The sequence below is a fragment of the Entelurus aequoreus genome, linkage group LG22, assembly GCF_033978785.1.
Source record: "Entelurus aequoreus isolate RoL-2023_Sb linkage group LG22, RoL_Eaeq_v1.1, whole genome shotgun sequence".
NCBI lineage: Eukaryota > Metazoa > Chordata > Actinopteri > Syngnathiformes > Syngnathidae > Entelurus > Entelurus aequoreus.
This window is the reverse complement of record NC_084752.1, coordinates 38,743,580-38,763,484: the sequence shown is the minus strand read 5'-3', so window position 1 is coordinate 38,763,484 and position 19,905 is coordinate 38,743,580. Positions and strand designations below refer to the sequence as shown.

At 37.0% G+C, this 19,905-nt stretch overlaps 1 protein-coding gene across 2 annotated transcripts in view; it reads left to right on the top strand.

The window, feature by feature from the left end:
• Positions 1–19,905, top strand: part of LOC133639657 (inactive rhomboid protein 2-like) — a 77,754-nt gene that overhangs the window by 29,051 nt on the left and 28,798 nt on the right. For both annotated transcript variants that reach the window (XM_062033154.1, XM_062033155.1), the window contains 7 exons: positions 5,287–5,436; positions 11,433–11,584; positions 11,656–11,839; positions 11,903–12,106; positions 16,047–16,175; positions 17,630–17,739; positions 19,010–19,219. In XM_062033154.1, coding sequence (XP_061889138.1) covers positions 5,287–5,436; positions 11,433–11,584; positions 11,656–11,839; positions 11,903–12,106; positions 16,047–16,175; positions 17,630–17,739; positions 19,010–19,219 — 1,139 coding nt within the window. The remainder of the gene's footprint in view (positions 1–5,286; positions 5,437–11,432; positions 11,585–11,655; positions 11,840–11,902; positions 12,107–16,046; positions 16,176–17,629; positions 17,740–19,009; positions 19,220–19,905) is intronic.

Genomic DNA, 19,905 nt, shown 5'->3' with positions numbered 1-19,905 from the left:
TCCCATTTTTTGAGGTGGTCTGTCATAACTTTTTTAGAACTCTATGGGACATTGTGACTTTTGGTATCAGTGTTCCTGGAAAAAAGGGAGCCAAACACACATACGGTACAGCAGGTTTTTACAGCTACCGTAATTTCCGGACTATAAGCCGCTACTTTTCCCCCTCGTTCTGGTCCCTGCGGCTTATACAAGGGTGCGGCTTATATACGGCCTGTTCTTCTCCGACACCGACGAAGAGGATTTCGGTGGTTTTAGTACGCAGGAGGAAGACGATGACACAATGATTAAAGACTGACTTTGGTTATTTTGATAACGTACAGGCGAGCACTTTGTATTACTTTGCAGCGTTGTATTATTTGTACTCTGCACGAATGCTGTTCGCCATGTCAAAGATGTGAAAGTTTGATTGTATGATTGAAAGATTTATAGTTAATAAATGGGACGCTCTGCGTTCCCAAACAGTCATCTCTGTCCCGACAATCCCCTCCGCGGTAGCAGGAACCCCTATATACTACGCTAATTACACATCAAAACCCTGCGGCTTATAGTCGGGTGCGGCTTATATATGGAGCAATCTGTATTTTCCCCTAAATTTAGCTGGTGCGGCTTATAGTCAGGTGCAGCTTATAGTCCGGAAATTACGGTAAATGTGTATTTATCATTTATAAATTATTGGCCCTCCAGACACATTTTTTCTCTCAATGTGGCCCCCGAGTCAAAATCTTTGCCCAGCTCTGCTGTAAAGCCCTTCATCACATGTGCCTTAACGAGCTTCACACACCGTGACACCCCCTGATCTGAACCCACATCCGGGCGAAGAAAAACTTCAAAAGCCCAAACTGGGAAAAATATAACTTTGACTCTGATTTATGAATATTTAAAGTTAGCATAAGGTACAGTATTTAGGCATGAAGTACTATTAGGCATGTGTCCAATTATTGGTCAACCTTGATGATATTTAGTATGAATTGTCATGAGCACAGTCTCTTATCTGCTGGAGTACATTTGACTAACTAACTGCACATAGACTTCAGCTTCCCTGTCCATTAGGAAAGCTATTTCATTATGTAAGTGGCTGGGTGTTCATTTCTTCTCCTCTCTGGGGATCATGCTTTTAGATATCCTTTGAAATATTTACAAGCCATAATGACAAAGACAGCATACCGCCGCTTGTCATGAAAGAAGAATGTGCGCACGCTAAGTGAAAGGAACAATGTGAGGCTGTTGGAGAAGAAAATGAGGCTATTGACTGAGCTGGTGTCAAGTTTCTGTGCTGCTGCCATTCCTGCCACACACACACACACACACACACACACACACACACACACACACACACACACACACACACACACACACACACACACACACACACACACACACACACACACACACACACACACACACACACCCTCAGCCCCACTTTGATTACAAACGTGTACATGGACCACAAGTCAACTAGCTCTCAAGATGGTCACGACTGAATGGACCTTTTTGTGAGACTTTGTGCAGAGTGTTTGTGAGACTTAGTGCAGAGTGTTTGTGAGACTTTGTGCAGAGTGTTTGTGAGACTTTGTGCAGAGTGTTTGTGAGACTTTGTGCAGAGTGTTTGTGAGACTTAGTGCAGAGTGTTTGTGAGACTTATTGCAGAGTGTTTGTGAGACTTTGTGCAGAGTGTTTGTGAGACTTTGTGCAGAGTGTTTGTGAGACTTTGTGCAGAGTGTTTGTGAGACTTTGTGCAGAGTGTTTGTGAGACTTTGTGCAGAGTGTTTGTAAGACTTTGTGCAGAGTGTTTGTAAGACTTTTTGCAGAGTGTTTGTGAGACTTAGTGCAGAGTGTTTGTGAGACTTTGTGCAGAGTGTTTGTGAGACTTTGTGCAGAGTGTTTGTGAGACTTTGTGCAGAGTGTTTGTGAGACTTTGTGCAGAGTGTTTGTGAGACTTTTTGCAGAGTGTTTGTGAGACTTAGTGCAGAGTGTTTGTGAGACTTTGTGCAGAGTGTTTGTGAGACTTTGTGCAGAGTGTTTGTGAGACTTTGTGCAGTGTTTGTGAGACTTTGTGCAGAGTGTTTGTGAGACTTTGTGCAGTGTTTGTGAGACTTTGTGCAGTGTTTGTGAGACTTTGTGCAGAGTGTTGGTGACAGAAGAGGTGGCAAGTAAGTTTGCACATATGTTTCTGCCCTGGACTGGACTAAGTTAACCTGGAATATGAATAGGATTGTCAGTCAGTATTTGTCACTCTCTTTTCTAAATGAATAAGTTGAGTCCAATACTTCTTTAGCTCTTATGTTTTGGCTTCAGAGCATTCTAGAAGCAGGCAATGCAGGATCTCATCTAACCTAAGCAGCTGGATTCACACCTGATTGATATCATCTGCTGTCACCCAACAAAAACTGTATCATTACATGACAAGTCTCCTAACCAAATGCCACCACTCATTAATTTCTGATTGATACCTGCTGCTGTTTCTGTTCTGTATCCTCATCCTCTGGCTAATTAGATCAACCATATCCACGTGGAGTTAGATAAAGCAATAAGCCAGCGATGGCAGCGGAGGTAGGATGTCTTCAAATGAAATAATTCTTACATTTCATTCCTAAAATAAACACCGATACATCTGTAAATGACCGCTCCTGCCGGCATGGCTGTTGATGCTTTACTCTTTTGTGTGATCAGGCATTTGTATTCCTAACACTGCTGTTGATGTGTGATCAGGCATTTGTATTCCTAACACTCCTGTTGATGTGTGATCAGGCATTTGTATTCCCAACACTGCTGTTTTTGTGTGATCAGGCATTTGTATTCCTAACACTCCTGTTGATGTGTGATCAGGCATTTGTATTCCTAACACTCCTGTTGATGTGTGATCAGGCATTTGTATTCCTAACACTGCTGTTGATGTGTGATCAGGCATTTGTATTCCTAACATTCCTGTTTTTCCTCACTATTAGTTAAAAACATGGCCCTTGAACAACCAATTTAAAGGAGAACTGCACTTGTTTGCTAGTTTTGCCCATCATTCACTGTCCTTATGTAAGACAAGCACATTCATGTTTTGTTTTTTTCATGCATTCTGAGTCGTAAAATACGGCAAGCACGAGGTGGCTAACAATGCAGCTAATGGTAGTACATTATTTGCTCCCATAAACCCTCTAAAAGACACCCAAAAGCCACCAACAATACTCCATTTACATGTCGTGACCTGGATACTAAACCAGTATTATTATTATATTGTTATTATAAGCGCTAACACAGGTAAACTACTTTTAGTTGCGCCTTGATCACAGAGAGCTAACCTTTTTTTGTTGACCTGTGTGAAGATTATGCTTAATTCTCCATCTAAATGGGAAAATATAAAAATCCCTTGAGTCTTTATCACAGTGAGAGCAGACCTTGTACAGTAAGTGATTGTTTTATTATGTTGGTAGTTTGTATATCTTGTTTAACACTTAGCAATACTACTGGATGATGCTTATTGTTTCACTTAAGCTTAGTCAGTTTAGCACACAGCTTTCAAAAGTTGCAGCTTATTCTTCTTATATTCAGGCACAAAAACATAATAATCATTATTTGTCCCAAAATAGTCTTTGTTGTCTCTCATGAAGTCTGCCATGCGTAGTAGTGTTGTTATTGTTGAAGAGAAAAGTGAATGTTGTGATGCGTCTGTGAAATTATTAAGCAGCCTTTTGCTTAAAATGAACAAAACACGTAAATATTACATGTTATTATGAATGTGCCTGTTACATCACATCATGTATATATTACATGTTATTATGAATGTTACTACATGACATATATACTTACATCATGTATATATTACATGTTATTATGAATGTTACTACATGACATATATACTTACATCATGTATATATTACATGTTATTATGAATGTTACTACATGACATATATACTTACATCATGTATATATTACATGTTATTATGAATGTTACTACATGACATATATACTTACATCATGTATATATGACATGTTATTATGAATGTTACTACATGACATATATACTTACATCATGTATATATTACATGTTATTATGAATGTCACTACATGACATATATACTTACATCATGTATATATTACATGTTATTATGAATGTCACTACATGACATATATACTTACATCATGTATATATTACATGTTATTATGAATGTTACTACATGACATATACACTTACATCATGTATATATTACATGTTATTATGAATGTTACTACATGACATATATACTTACATCATGTATATATTACATGTTATTATGAATGTCACTACATGACATATATACTTACATCATGTATATATTACATGTTATGATGAATGTTACTACATGACATATATACTTACATCATGTATATATTACATGTTATTATGAATGTTACTACATGACATATATACTTCCATCATGTATATATGACATGTTATTATGAATGTTACTACATGACATATATACTTACATCATGTATATGTTACATGTTATTATGAATGTTACTACATGACATATATACTTACATCATGTATATATTACATGTTATTATGAATGTTACTACATGACATATATACTTACATCGTGTATATATTACATGTTATTATGAATGTTACTACATGACATATATACTTACATCGTGTATATATGACATGTTATTATGAATGTTACTACATGACATATATACTTACATCATGTATATATTACATGTTATTATGAATGTTACTACATGACATATATACTTACATCATGTATATATTACATGTTATTATGAATGTTACTACATGACATATATACTTACATCATGTATATATTACATGTTATTATGAATGTTACTACATGACATATATACTTACATCATGTATATATTACATGTTATTATGAATGTCACTACATGACATATATACTTACATCATGTATATATTACATGTTATTATGAATGTTACTACAATACATATGTACTTACATCACGTTGATTGAGATATTTAGATGTGTTTAGAGCGTTCTTAGGCGGGATAGAGCGAATCACATTAGCTCCATTGTTAGCGGACATTTGTTAGCGTGTATTTACGATTCAAACTGCAAAAAGAAAATAGAAACATATGTATTACATGAGGATTGTGAATGATAGACAACATTCCATAAAAGTGCAGTTCCCCTTGAAGGAGTGTTTTAAAGTGGAAGTTGCCGGCATTTTAGAAACAAATGTAGTTGGCTGAGAGCCACTTGCTTGAAGCTGTGGTTGCATAGAAGGGAATAGTTTCAGTCTCCCTCACGGCATTATTTTCCCTCTTTGCAGGATTGTGTCAGGATGCCATCGCAGGAGGGGAAGGAGTCGCCTCCCATTGGCAGCCGCTCCAATAGTCGCCTAAAAAGCAAGAAGCCGCCCAGTCTTGTCATAGCCATACCTAAACCTGAGGAGATGATGTCCCGTGACACTACTAAGCAAGTAGGTTAACATATCATGTTATGTATTATTTGATATTACTTGAATATGACAATAAATGGCTACTGTAGACTTAGGAAGGTTGGACATTGTTTCAATTTGGAGGATTCCGGTTCCTTGTTTCGATTCTCAACGATTCTTTTAAGAGGCAGGGTCAAAAACTTACTAGGATTTTAAAACAGGGCTATTTTCAAGCAGTATATAAATATCAATCTTTTGAACTTTTATATAAATGTTATGAGGTTTCTTTACGCTTACACAAAAGTTTTACTTTAAAAAACAAACAAACCCTTAAACAATATTTACTCATACCCTGTAGTTTATGTGTTAGAGGTAAAGATGTTCTGATCAGACGAAGGCCATAACATTCATTTATTATTCTCAACGTGTACAAAAGCCAAAAGCAGTAAAGTTGTCACGTTGTGTAAATAGTAAATAAAAACAGAAGAGACTTCATTTTGTTTGCAAATAATCATGAAGTTAGAATTTAATGGCAGCAACACATTGCAAAAAAAGCATTTTTACCAGTGTGTTACATGGCCTTTCCTTTGAACAACACTCAGTAGAGGTTTGGGAAGTGAGGAGACACATTTTTGAAGTGGAATTCTTTCCCATTCTTGCTTGATGTACAGCTTAAGTTGTTCAACAGTCTCCCTTCTCATATTTTAGCTGCCACACATTTTCAATGTCTGGACTACAGGCAGGCCAGTCTAGTACCCACACTCTTTTACTATGAAGCCACGCTGTTGTAACACGTGGCTTGGCATTGTCTTGCTGAAATAAGCAGGGGCGTCCATGGTAACGTTGCTTGGATGGCAACATATTTTGCTCCAAAAGCTGTATGTACCTTTCAGCATTAATGGTGCCTTCACAGATGTGTAAGTTACCCATGTCTTGGCCACTAATACACCCCCATACCATCACACATGCTGCCTTTTACACTTTCACCCTAGAACATGTCTTGACCACTAATACACCCCCATACCATCACACATGCTGCCTTTTACACTTTCACCCTAGAACATGTCTTGACCACTAATACACCCCCATACCATCACACATGCTGCCTTCTACACTTTCACCCTAGAACATGTCTTGACCACTAATACACCCCCATACCATCACACATGCTGCCTTTTACACTTTCACCCTAGAACAGTCTGGATGGTTCTTTTTCTCTTTTGTCCGGAGGACACGACAACCACAGTTTCCAAAAACTATTTGAAAGACCACAGAACACTTTTCCACTTTGCATCAGTCCATCCTAGATGAGCTCGGGCCCAGCAAAGCCGGCGGTGTTTCTGGGTGTTGTTGATAAATGGCTTTGGCTTTGCATAGTAGAGTTTTAACTTGCACTTACAGATGTAGCGACCAACTGTAGTTACTGACAGTGGTTTTCTGAAGTGTTCCTGAGCCCATGTGGTGATATCCTTTACACACTGATGTCGCTTTTTGATGCAGTAGCGCCTGAGGGATCCAAGGTGTGTAATATCATGGCTTACGTGCAGTGATTTCTCCACATTCTCTGAACCTTTTGATGATATTACGGAGCGTAGATGGTGAAATCCCTAAATTCCTTGTTGAGAAATGTTGTTCAGGCATTTGTTGACAAAGTGGTGACCCTCGCCCCGTCCTTGTTTGTGAATGACTGAGCATTTCATGGAAGCTGCTTTTATACCCAATCATGGCACCCACCTGTTCCCAATTAGCCTGTTCACCTGTGGGATGTTCCAAATAAGTCTTTGATGAGCATTCCTCAACTTTCTCACTCTTTTTTGCCACTTGTGCCAGCTTTTTTGAAACATGTTGTGAAGTGAAGTGAAGTGAATTACATTTATATAGCGCTTTTTCTCAAGTGACTCAAAGCGCTTTACATAGTGAAACCCAATGTCTAAGTTACATTCAAACCAGTGTGGGTGGCACTGGGAGCAGGTGGGTAAAGTGTCTTGCCCAAGGACACAACGGCAGTGACTAGGATGGCGGAAGCGGGGATCGAACCTGCAACCCTCAAGTTGCTGGCACGGCCGTAGGCATCAAATTCCAAATGAGCTAATATTTGCAAGAAATAACAAAGTTTCTCAGTGTGAACATGAAATATCTTGTCTTTGCAGTCTATTTAATTGAATAGAAGTTGAAAAGGATTTGTTGTATTCTCTTTTTATTTACCATTTACACAACTTCACTGCTTTTGTAGTTTGTACATGACAGAGATGTTGAAGTGTGATAATATTCTCTCATTGTCATTTACCAACGGAAATGACTGCTATAAATTGCTCTCAACAGGCGTGGGTTGACGTGTGTTTGGACATAAATGAATGTTTAAGATGGACAAACACTCCTCAAGCATCAAATAAACACGGAGAATGTCTGCAACTTGTGTACAACATTGCAGACTACAGACAATAAGAACGCCTTTAGTGGTCTTTCTTTCTGCAATTACAAGTATTACTAATGCAGTTATAATAATTCAAACAGTACAGTAATTTGACATCGATCTCTGAGTATGTGCCGTTACTGCCATTTAGTGTCTACTTTTCAGTCAGTGTTGTATGAAACGAGTAAAGCATCAATAAAGTGTCGGTTAGCTTCAAAAGAAAACTTAAAACATAGGTAGAAAATTCCTAAAATTACAATTTGATTAAATGTTTTTGGAAAAAAAAAGCCTCAAACTTGCACATTTCTGCCATGAATTCTGGCATTGTAGGCCACAAACATCACAAAAAAGTGAAATCCTGCAGGAACGGAATAATGTACGATGAAAACCATTCCCATTGAATAATAATAATAATTATAACAGAACAATGATATATGTTTGCATGTTGCCAGGGCAGAGGAGCACGTTGGACAGCTGTCCTGCAGTTTGTGAGAAGGAGGCCAAACAGGAGGCCCCTTGTAGGCCCCTTGTAGGCCCCTTGTAGGCCCCTTGTAGACCCCTTGTAGGCCCCTTGTAGGCCCCTTGTAGACCCCTTGTAGGCCCCTTGCTCTGAATACAAGCATGACTTTTAGTCCCACTGAGTGGATGGTAGACAGTGTTGCTACCTTTTCAACTATTCATGGGGAGCAATTACTGTTGAAACCATGCATACAGGTAAAAGCCAGTAAATTAGAATATTTTGAAAAACTTGATTTATTTCAGTAATTGCATTCAAAAGGTGTAACTTGTACATTATATTTATTCATTGCACACAGACTGATGCATTCAAATGTTTATTTCATTTAATTTTGATGATTTGAAGTGGCAACAAATGAAAATCCAAAATTCCGTGTGTCACAAAATTAGAATATTACTTAAGGCTAATACAAAAAAGGGATTTTTAGAAATGTTGGCCAACTGAAAAGTATGAAAATGAAAAATATGAGCATGTACAATACTCAATACTTGGTTGGAGCTCCTTTTGCCTCAATTACTGCGTTAATGCGGCGTGGCATGGAGTCCATGAGTTTCTGGCACTGCTCAGGTGTTATGAGAGCCCAGGTTGCTCTGATAGTGGCCTTCAACTCTTCTGCGTTTGTGGGTCTGGCATTCTGCATCTTCCTTTTCACAATACCCCACAGATTTTCTATGGGGCTAAGGTCAGGGGAGTTGGCGGGCCAATTTAGAACAGAAATACCATGGTCCGTAAACCAGGCACGGGTAGATTTTGCGCTGTGTGCAGGCGCCAAGTCCTGTTGGAACTTGAAATCTCCATCTCCATAGAGCAGGTCAGCAGCAGGAAGCATGAAGTGCTCTAAAACTTGCTGGTAGACGGCTGCGTTGACCCTGGATCTCAGGAAACAGAGTGGACCGACACCAGCAGATGACATGGCACCCCAAACCGTCACTGATGGTGGAAACTTTACACTAGACTTCAGGCAACGTGGATCCTGTGCCTCTCCTGTCTTCCTCCAGACTCTGGGACCTCGATTTCCAAAGGAAATGCAAAATTTGCTTTCGTCAGAAAACATGACTTTGGACCACTCAGCAGCAGTCCAGCTCTTTTTTCCAGGGTCAACGCAGCCGTCTACCAGCAAGTTTTAGAGCACTTCAGTAGCCTTAAGTAATATTCTAATTTTGTGACACACGGAATTTTGGATTTTCATTTGTTGCCACTTCAAATCATCAAAATTAAATGAAATAAACATTTGAATGCATCAGTCTGTGTGCAATGAATAAATATAATGTACAAGTTACACCTTTTGAATGCAATTACTGAAATAAATAAAGTTTTTCAAAATATTCTAATTTACTGGCTTTTACCTGTATATTTGCAAAGCCAAGCACGCTCCTTATATGCTTGCATTTCTTTCAAAAGCTTACTTTGGCGGTAATGTATTTAAGGTTGAAACAAATTTAAGTTGTGCTATTAAAATCTTTGTTAAACTGTTTAGTAGGTCACGCTGTAAACTAGCAGTCCTCATGTCATTTCTTCATTTTATTCATTCAATGACCCAAAGAAAGCTGAATATTTGGTATGACAGTAGTGAAAAATAAATCTGTTACTTGTGCTTTTATGTAGGGCTGCAACAACTAATCGATTAAAATCGATTACCAAAATAGTTGGCGATTAATTTAGTCATCGATTCGTTGGAACTATGCTATGCGCATGCGCGGAGGCTTTTTTTTTTTTTTTTTTTTTTTTTTTATAAACCTTTATTTATAAACTGCAACATTTACAAACAGCTGAGAAACAATAATCAAAATAAGTACAAAACAGCGCCAGGGTGGCGCCGAGGCTACGTCTCATGAGGTGGCGTAAGCTAGCCAATCATGTGTCATGTGCAGCTCACGTGACGACGCCGTCTCCTTTGCTGGAAAAATTTGAAAAATGGCGCAGGAAAACAGTACGGATAGTTTAGCGGAGAAACATCTTGAGGTTATTGCTGTAATGGAGAAAAGTGTACGACCTAAGTGGTCAAAAGTGTGGGAACACTTCACTTTAAAGACTTCAAAGAAGAGTGTTTCCTGCAAAATGTCACGGAAGTACAACATTGCTTCAGGAGCACCTGAAAAGGAAACATGTTGGAGCCATGGATGAAGGGAAGAACTCAGTACGTAACTTTTGAAGTCCATAGTGGCAACAAGCATTCATGAGTTCAGCTTTTTTGTGAGTAACTTTAAAGTTATGCCTTTGTTGCAACGCGGGGCTGATAATGTGTCTCCGGCACATTTGACTCCGTCTTGAGAGAGAAAACGCACGCTTACCAATTTCGAAATAAACGTAACGGAGAGAAATATCTCAGGTTGGTTTCATAATGGATCAATGTAGCCGGGCCGATAAAGCTATATAAATATATTTAGATTTGAGTGACGCTTTAGTATAACTAAACGTTATGAAGGTGCTGGAATATTTCATGCTATTATTCAGAGGCAGCCTAAAATGAATCCTTTATTATCCACAACAGAAACGTGTACAATATCTGATCCAGTTCTGATGAGTTACATTTCTGTGTTATTATTGGTGTATGCTGCACCCCCAATGTGAAGTGAAGTGAAGTGAATTACATTTATATAGCGCTTTTTCTCAAGTGACTCAAAGCGCTTTACATAGTGAAACCCAATATCTAAGTTACATTCAAACCAGTGTGGGTGGCACTGGGAGCAGGTGGGTAAAGTGTCTTGCCCAAGGACACAACGGCAGTGACTAGGATGGCGGAAGCGGGGATCGAACCTGCAACCCTCAAGTTGCTGGCACGGCCGCTCTACCAACCGAGCTATACCGCCCCCACAACATGGTGCCAGTATGCTGGGTTTTTTCAATAAAATACTGGAAAGGATAGAAATGTAGTTTGTCTCTTTTATCCGATTATTAATCGATTAATCGAAGTAATAATCGACAGATTAATCGATTATCAAATTAATCGTTAGTTGCAGCCCTACTTTCATGCAATTTATACTTCTTTATTTTTCTGTTTACAAAATGCTATTGTCAATGTAAAACTTTGCAAACAGAGGGGTTGGTAAATCGTGGTTTCACTTTATAAAGAGTGTCATTTTTTCCCCCTCCCTTTGGTCTATTAAGTCCGTGCGGCCATCTTTAAAGAAAAGCATGAGTGGCCAAGCAACTGGTTCCGTGTCGGAGAGTCTGGGCGCAGGTGGAGATGGAGGCTTCTCAGCCTCAGAGAGAAGGGAAAAGTTTGGAAGGCAGACCTCTCTCTCACAAAGCATTCGCAAGTAAGATTAGATCTTCTTCTTCTTCTTCTTCTTGTCTTTCTGCTTATTTCCTGCTCTCTTTACACGTGCAGGAACACGGCCCAGTGGTTTGGAGTGGGAGAGGACTGCGAGAGCAAGCAGCAGGTTTGGCAGAGGAAGAGCCTGCGCCACTGCAGCCAGCGCTACGGCAAGCTGAAAGCCCAATACAGAGAGCCTGAAACTGCCACCAGCATGGAGCAGAGTCTGGAATCCCCAGGAACACAGAAGATGCCTAAGGTGGGCATCCAGACATGTACGCCTCCAGATGTGGCTTTACATGGCTTATCTTCTTTTGGCTAGATTGTGGACCCCTTGGCACGGGGTCGAGCCTTCCGTTACCCAGAGGAGATGGACCCTCGCTCCCCCAAGGGGTATCCTATCACCCCTGGAGTCACCTCGCTCAGCTCCTTCACCAGCCAGCGCTCGGTGTACAGCCGCTTCCCCAAACGTAAGAGGGAGTCCGTGGCCCGCATGAGCATCCGTGCTGCCAACAACCTGCTGAGGGTAGGTAGGACTTCAGAAAGTGTGTGTTGGTCCTTGCACATGTTGGACCAGGAGTCGCACAAAAAACACAAACCATTAGCGGCGACATTGCATACACTTTGAATGATGGTGCAAAAACCTACTTTGGAGCTGGGATTCTTCTTTCTTGTTCTGCACTCTAATCCAATATAAAATACTCAAATCCATTGTTAAAGGGCAACTGCACTCGCTCACAATCATGAATTATGAAAGAGATGACGACGGATGGATTTTCTTAATGCATTCTAAATATTAAATAAATACATTCAAAAGTCCGCTTACAACTCCTGTGGGAGCCGTTCAGTTCTGCCTATAAAAAACATCCAAACACCTTCATTAGGGTTTTATATACATGACAAGTATATATGTCATGTAGTAACATTCATAATAACATGTAATATATACATGATGTAAGTATATATGTCATGTAGTAACATTCATAATAACATGTCATATATACATGATGTAAGTATATATGTCATGTAGTAACATTCATAATAACATGTAATATATACATGATGTAAGTATACATGTCATGTAGTAACATTCATAATAACATGTAATATATACATGATGTAAGTATATATGTCATGTAGTAACATTCATAATAACATGTAATATATACATGATGTAAGTATATATGTCATGTAGTAACATTCATAATAACATGTAATATATACATGATGTAAGTATATATGTCATGTAGTAACATTCATAATAACATGTAATATATACATGATGTAAGTATATATGTCATGTAGTAACATTCATAATAATGTGTAATACATACATGATGTAAGTATATATGTCATGTAGTAACATTCATAATAACATGTAATATATACATGATGTAAGTATATTTGTCATGTAGTAACATTCATAATATGTAATATATACATGATGTAAGTATATATGTCATGTAGTAACATTCATAATAACATGTCATATATACATGATGTAAGTATATATGTCATGTAGTAACATTCATAATAACATGTCATATATACATGATGTAAGTATATATGTCATGTAGTAACATTCATAATAACATGTAATATATACATGATGTAAGTATATATGTCATGTAGTAACATTCATAATAACATGTAATATATACATGATGTAAGTATACATGTCATGTAGTAACATTCATAATAACATGTAATATATACATGATGTAAGTATACATGTCATGTAGTAACATTCATAATAACATGTAATATATACATGATGTAAGTATACATGTCATGTAGTAACATTCATAATAACATGTAATATATACATGATGTAAGTATATATGTCATGTAGTAACATTCATAATAACATGTAATATATACATGATGTAAGTATATATGTCATGTAGTAACATTCATAATAATGTGTAATATATACATGATGTAAGTATATATGTCATGTAGTAACATTCATAATAACATGTAATATGTACATGATGTAAGTATATTTGTCATGTAGTAACATTCATAATATGTAATATATACATGATGTAAGTATATATGTCATGTAGTAACATTCATAATAACATGTAATATATACATGATGTAAGTATATATGTCATGTAGTAACATTCATAATAACATGTAATATATACATGATGTAAGTAGAGATGTCCGATATTATCGGCCGATATATGCGTTAAAATGTAATATCGGAAATTATCGGTATCGTTTTTTTTATTATCGGTATCGTTTTTATTTTTTATTTTTCATTAAATCACCATAAAAAACACAAGATACACTTACAATTAGTGCACCAAGCCAAAAAACCTCCCTCCCCCATTTACACTCATTCACACAAAAGGGTTGTTTCTTTCTGTTATTAATATTCTGCTTCCTACATTATATATCAATATATATCAATACAGTCTGCAAGGGATACAGTCCGTAAGCACACATGATTGTGCGTGCTGCTGCTCCACTAATAATACTAACCTTTAACAGTTAATTTGACTCATTTTCATTCATTACTAGTTTCTATGTAACTGTTTTTATATTGTTGTACTTTCTTTTTTATTCAAGAAAATGTTTTTAATTTATTTATCTTATTTTACTATTTTTAAAAAAAAATTCCTTATCTTCACCATACCTGGTTGTCCAAATTAGGCATAATAATGTGTTAATTCCACGACTGCATATATCTGTTGATATCGGTATCGGTTGATATCGGTATCGGTAATTAAAGAGTTGGACAATATCGGAATATCGGATATCGGCAAAAAGCCATTATCGGACATCCCTAGATGTAAGTATATGTCATGTAGTAACATTCATAATAATATTTATATATTTTGATAATTTTTTGATCATCATTCATTTCAAAAACGCATCACGACGTTGGCTTTTTTCCCCTTCATCACAGATTATTACTCACTGCAGACTTCATGAGAGCCAACAAACATAATAAAACTTCACTTACTGTACAATGTCTGCTGTTATTATGATGCCGACTGTTAGGATGTTCATATATTTCTATTTAGATTAAAAATGTCTCATAATCATTGCAAAGAAACTGGGGTGGGGGTCAGGGGGCACAAGCGCTTTTCGCTTTGTTCTTGCCAGTTCCAGGTCCTAAATTGGCTGTCAAAGTGTACCAACTTGTCGGATTACATACCCAGATGTCTCATGTCCAGGTGAGAGTTATGATTTATGAACTCCAATAAACTAGCAGGGAAGCAGCAGACCACTCAATGATGTAAACATAGGAACACACGGTCGTGATCACGATGCCGCTATAAATCATTTGTCTGTGTTAGCACTTATAATAACAATATTACTAATACTTGGCTAATATTCAAGTCCCCAAATGTAAATAGAGTATTGTTGGCGGTGTTTGAATGGTTATTTATCACATTTTATGGGCGGAATATTGGAGCTCCCATTGGCTCAGCTGTAAGTGGACTTTTATTTACTTTTAATATTTAGAAAGCATTCAAATAAAATCCATCCATCGTCATGTCTTTCATAAGAATTGTGAACAATAGGCAAATTTCCCCAAAAAGTGCAGTTGCCCTTTAAATCCAAATTATTACAAATCTTTCTGTAGTATAATTGGCTGTAGTGGAATATTAAATAGATTGGGGTGTCCAAACTTTTTCCACTGATGCCCGTGCACTGAAAATGAAAGCATTTTGATATTTTTCATTTTTAAAACCAAAACAATGTTAGGGCTCCACTCAATTCTGGTGAATGTTAGAGGGTCCCAAATAGGTCTCGGTCATTAAAGTGTTAAAAATAAATCATATGTTAATATTTTTTAACTTTCAATACTTACATATCTATAGATCACCTTCAGATCTATCTGTTAACATTAAGACTTTTTTAAATGTATTGTCTGCTCTTTTTGTCAAAACCCACTTTTTTCAATAAGAAAAACACAAAATATGCAATACTACCCCCCCCCTCAAAAATTGTCAAAAATGTAATAAGTGATGTGAGGTAATTGGAGCCTTTAATAGGTGAATCATTCATAACAACATTGCATTTGCTTCATTTTTTTACAGTTAAAAAAATGCCCCGACTCATAAATGCGTCAAAAATAAGTCAAATATCAAAATGTATCCTTTTTACTTTTAGCGCTTAAATCTCTATATCAACTTTAGATCTATCTGTCTGTTTTTATTATTTTTGGAGCAATGGCAGTTTTAAAGTAAAAAACTGCCCTCACGGCAGCTTTGTGGTGTTAGTCTCAATATTGCAACAATTTCTCCTTACATTACACCTGTTTGCTCTTTTATTCCCGTTTTTAATGGGGTTTTTTTGGGGAACATTTTCTTTTAATTAGCTGTGGGCCACAAAAGGGCCTTGGTCTGCACTTTGGACACCGGTGTCCTACATTTGAGAAAGTATTTAGCATTTTAGGAAGAAGTGGCTGTGCTGATAATAACAATCTGTGTGTTTTTAACCAGGGCCGAAGTGGCTTAGTGGGTTCCCTCACAGGTCGCAGCTTCCCCAGAAGGAGCTTCGTCAGACCCAGCTGGATGGACGACGACACCGTGGACTCGGCAGACATGTCAGGCTCGCTGTATTTTAGCAAGGTCAGCATGATCTTAGCTCACTTTCTTTTGAGCAGCAATTCCAAAGTGTTCTGCTGTCACTCACATAGTCCTTCTTGCTCCTTCTGATGCAGTCTGCTACACTGCATACTGTATAACAGGGGTCACCAACGCGGTGCCCGCGGGCACCAGGTAGCCCGTAAGGACCAGATGAGTAGCCCGCTGGCCTGTTCTTAAAAATAGCTCAAATAGCAGCACTTAGCAGTGAGCTGCCTCTATTTTTTAAATTGTATTTATTTACTAGCAAGCTGGTCTCGCTTTGCTCGACATTTTTAATTCTAAGAAAGACAAAACTCAAATAGAATTTGAAAATCCAAGAAAATATTTTAAAGACTTGGTCTTCACTTGTTTAAAGAAATTCATTCTTTTTTTTCCTTTGCTTCTTATAACTTTCAGAAAGACAGTTTTAGAGAAAAAATACAACCTTAAAAATTATTTTAGGATTTTTAAACACATATACCTTTTTACCTTTTAAATTCCTTCCTCTTCTTTCCTGACAATTTAAATCAATGTTCAAGTAAATTTATTTTTTTTATTGTAAAGAATAATAAATACATTTTAATTTAATTCTTCATTTTAGCTTCTGTTTTTTCGACAAAGAATATTTGTGAAATATTTCTTCAAACTTATTATGATTAAAATTCAAAAAAATGATTCTGGCAAATCTAGCAAATCTGTAAAATCAAATTTAAATCTTATTTCAAAGTCTTTTGAATTTCTTTTAACATTTTTGTTCTGGAAAATCTAGAAGAAATAATGATTTGTCTTTGTTAGAAATATAGCTTGGTCCAATTTGTTATATATTCTAACAAAGTGTAGATTGGATTTTAACCTATTTAAAACATGTCATCAAAATTCTAAAATCAATCTTAATCAGGAAAAATTACTAATGATGTTCCATAAAAAGATTCGAATTAGCTAGTTTTTCTCCTTTTTTTCGGTTGAATTTTGAATTTTAAAGAGTCGAAATTGAAAATAAACAGTTTCAAAATGTAATTGTCATTTTTTCCGTGTTTTCTCCTCTTTTAAACCGTTCAATTAAGTGTAAATATCATTAATTATTAATAATAACATAGAGTTAAAGGTAAATTGAGCAAATTGGCTATTTCTGGCAATTTATTGAAGTGTGTATCAAACTGGTAGCCCTTCACATTAATCACTACCCAAGAAGTAGCTCTTGCTTTCAAAAAGGTTGCTGACCCCTGCTGTATTTAGACAAGGCCCTCTGCTGGCTAACCTGTGTCATTACAGCCCTTTCCAGCCATTAAACTAAGCATTTCATTAGCACCTAATCCATCCATGGTGGGGGTTCTGGTGCCTATCAATATTAACAATGTTTATCATTTCAAATCAAAAGTGTTCCCTTTGACTCAAACTATGTGAAACCTTTGTCCTCTGTACTTCTCTGGATGCTTTCCATGACCATGTTGGTGTAGGTGGACGTCCATGGAGAGATGTACTCCATGGCAGATGATGTGTTTGAGTCACCGCCAATATCTGCCGCTTTTGCCTCAAGTGAACCACTGGAGCAGAAGTTAGCAGGCCTGTGAGTAAAACCACAATCACTATCTGAAAGAAGACAAATTGCTTCTTTTTAGCACAGCTAAGCAGGGGTTCTAGCAGAACAAAACTGGAAATAAATGACAAAAAAGTTGTGTTACTTTAAAGCAGGGGTCACCAACCCGGTGCCCGCGGGCACCAGGTAGCCCGTAAGGACCAGATGAGTAGCCCGCTGGCCTAAAATAGCTCAAATAGCAGCCTCTATTTTTTAAATTGTATTTATTTACTAGCAAGCTGATCTAGCTTTGCCTGACATTTTTAATTCTAAGAGAGACAAAACTCAAATAGAATTTGAAAATCCAAGAAAATATTTTAAAGACTTGGTCTTCACTTGTTTAAATAAATTCATAAATTTTTTTACTTTGCTTCTTATAACTTTCAGAAAGACAATTTTAGAGAAAAAATACAATCTTAAAAAATTATTTTAGGATTTTTAAACACATATACCTTTTTACCTTTTAAATTCCTCCCTCTTCTTTCCTGACAATGTAAATCAATGTTCAAGTAAATGTATTTTTTTTATTGTAAAGAATAATAAATACATTTTAATTTAATATCATCATTTTAGCTTCTGTTTTTTTGACAAAGAATATTTGTGAAATATTTCTTCAAACTTATTATGATTAAAATTCAAAAAAATTATTCTGGCAAATCTAGAAAATCTGTACAAACAAATTTAAATCTTATTTCAAAGTCTTTTGAATTTCTTTTAAAAAAAATGTTCTGGAAAATCTAGATGAAATAATGATTTGTCTAGCTTGGTCCAATTTGTTATATATTCTAACAAAGTGTAGATTGGATTTTAACCTATTTAAAACATGTCATTTAAATTCTAAAATTAATCTTAATCAGGAAAAATTACTAATGATGTTCCATAAATTATTTTTTAAATTTTTTCAAAAAGATTCGAATTAGCTAGTTTTTTTCTTCTTTTTTTCGGTTGAATTTTGAATTTCAAAGAGTCGAAATTGAAGATAAACTATGTTTCAAAATGTAATTGTCATTTTTTCCGTGTTTTCTCTCCTTTTAAACCGTTCAATTAAGTGTAAATATCATTAATTATTAATAATAACATAGAGTTAAAGGTAAATTGAGCAAATTGGCTATTTCTGGCAATTTATTTAAGTGCGTATCAAACTGGTAGCCCTTCGCATTAATCACTACCCAAGAAGTAGCTCTTGCTTTCAAAAAGGTTGGTGACCCCTGCTTTAAAGGCACCTACCCTATGTATCTTTTGTCTTCACCCCCATATTCAGTAAGGACATATCTCGAACACCAACAGCGGTGCAGGAGAAAAGCCAACCTCGGCGCGGCCATCGCATCGCTTCCCAGGTGAAGCACTTTGCCTTTGACAAACACAAGCGTCACTACGGCATGGGCGTGGTGGGCAAGTGGCTGAACCGCCATTACCGACGCAGCATCAGCAGCAACGTCCAGAAACAGCTGGATGACTTCCACAGCCACAGGTTGGGCAGCGGAAGCTTTCTTCTGTCTTCTCTCCACACTTGGCACTTCATTGGCCACAATCACAGTGGAACCTCCATTTGCAAACCTAATTGCTTCTCCAACCGGATTGGTAAATAGAAAAGTTTGTACAGTGGAGCAAATGTCTCCATGAGAAACAATGTAAATATGAATAATGTGTACATGCGGTGCGTGACGGGAGGCGGTGGAGGTTGTGGAAAGTAAAATGGGTATTTATGAGTAAATGAAGAAAAAGCGAGAGCAGCGAGGAAGTGCTCTGACCGGAACAGGCTATGACATAAAGGAAACATGCAAATGCAAAACACTTAGGGGAAATGTGGAGCGGAGGACATCCACCCGTAAGAGTGTACTTGCAAAGCATCAAAAAGATGGTCTCTGGTCAACAACCAATTAAAAACACCCACCAACAAACAAACAATGTCCCGACAACCAAGGGAGAAAAAGGATCAACTTAAATAGTCTTGGTTGCAGATTGAAAACAGTTAAAGGGAAATGCTCTCGGGAAAACACCACCAAAACCAGAAGAGCCGCCACAATAAAGCACAGAACAGGAAGTAACACAAAACACTGACAAAATAAAGGCCCTGGTGTAACCAGCCGTGACAGCGTAGCAAGAGAGGTAGTGTACTTTCTCCTCTGCTGTGAAATAAGTCCGCTTTGGCATATT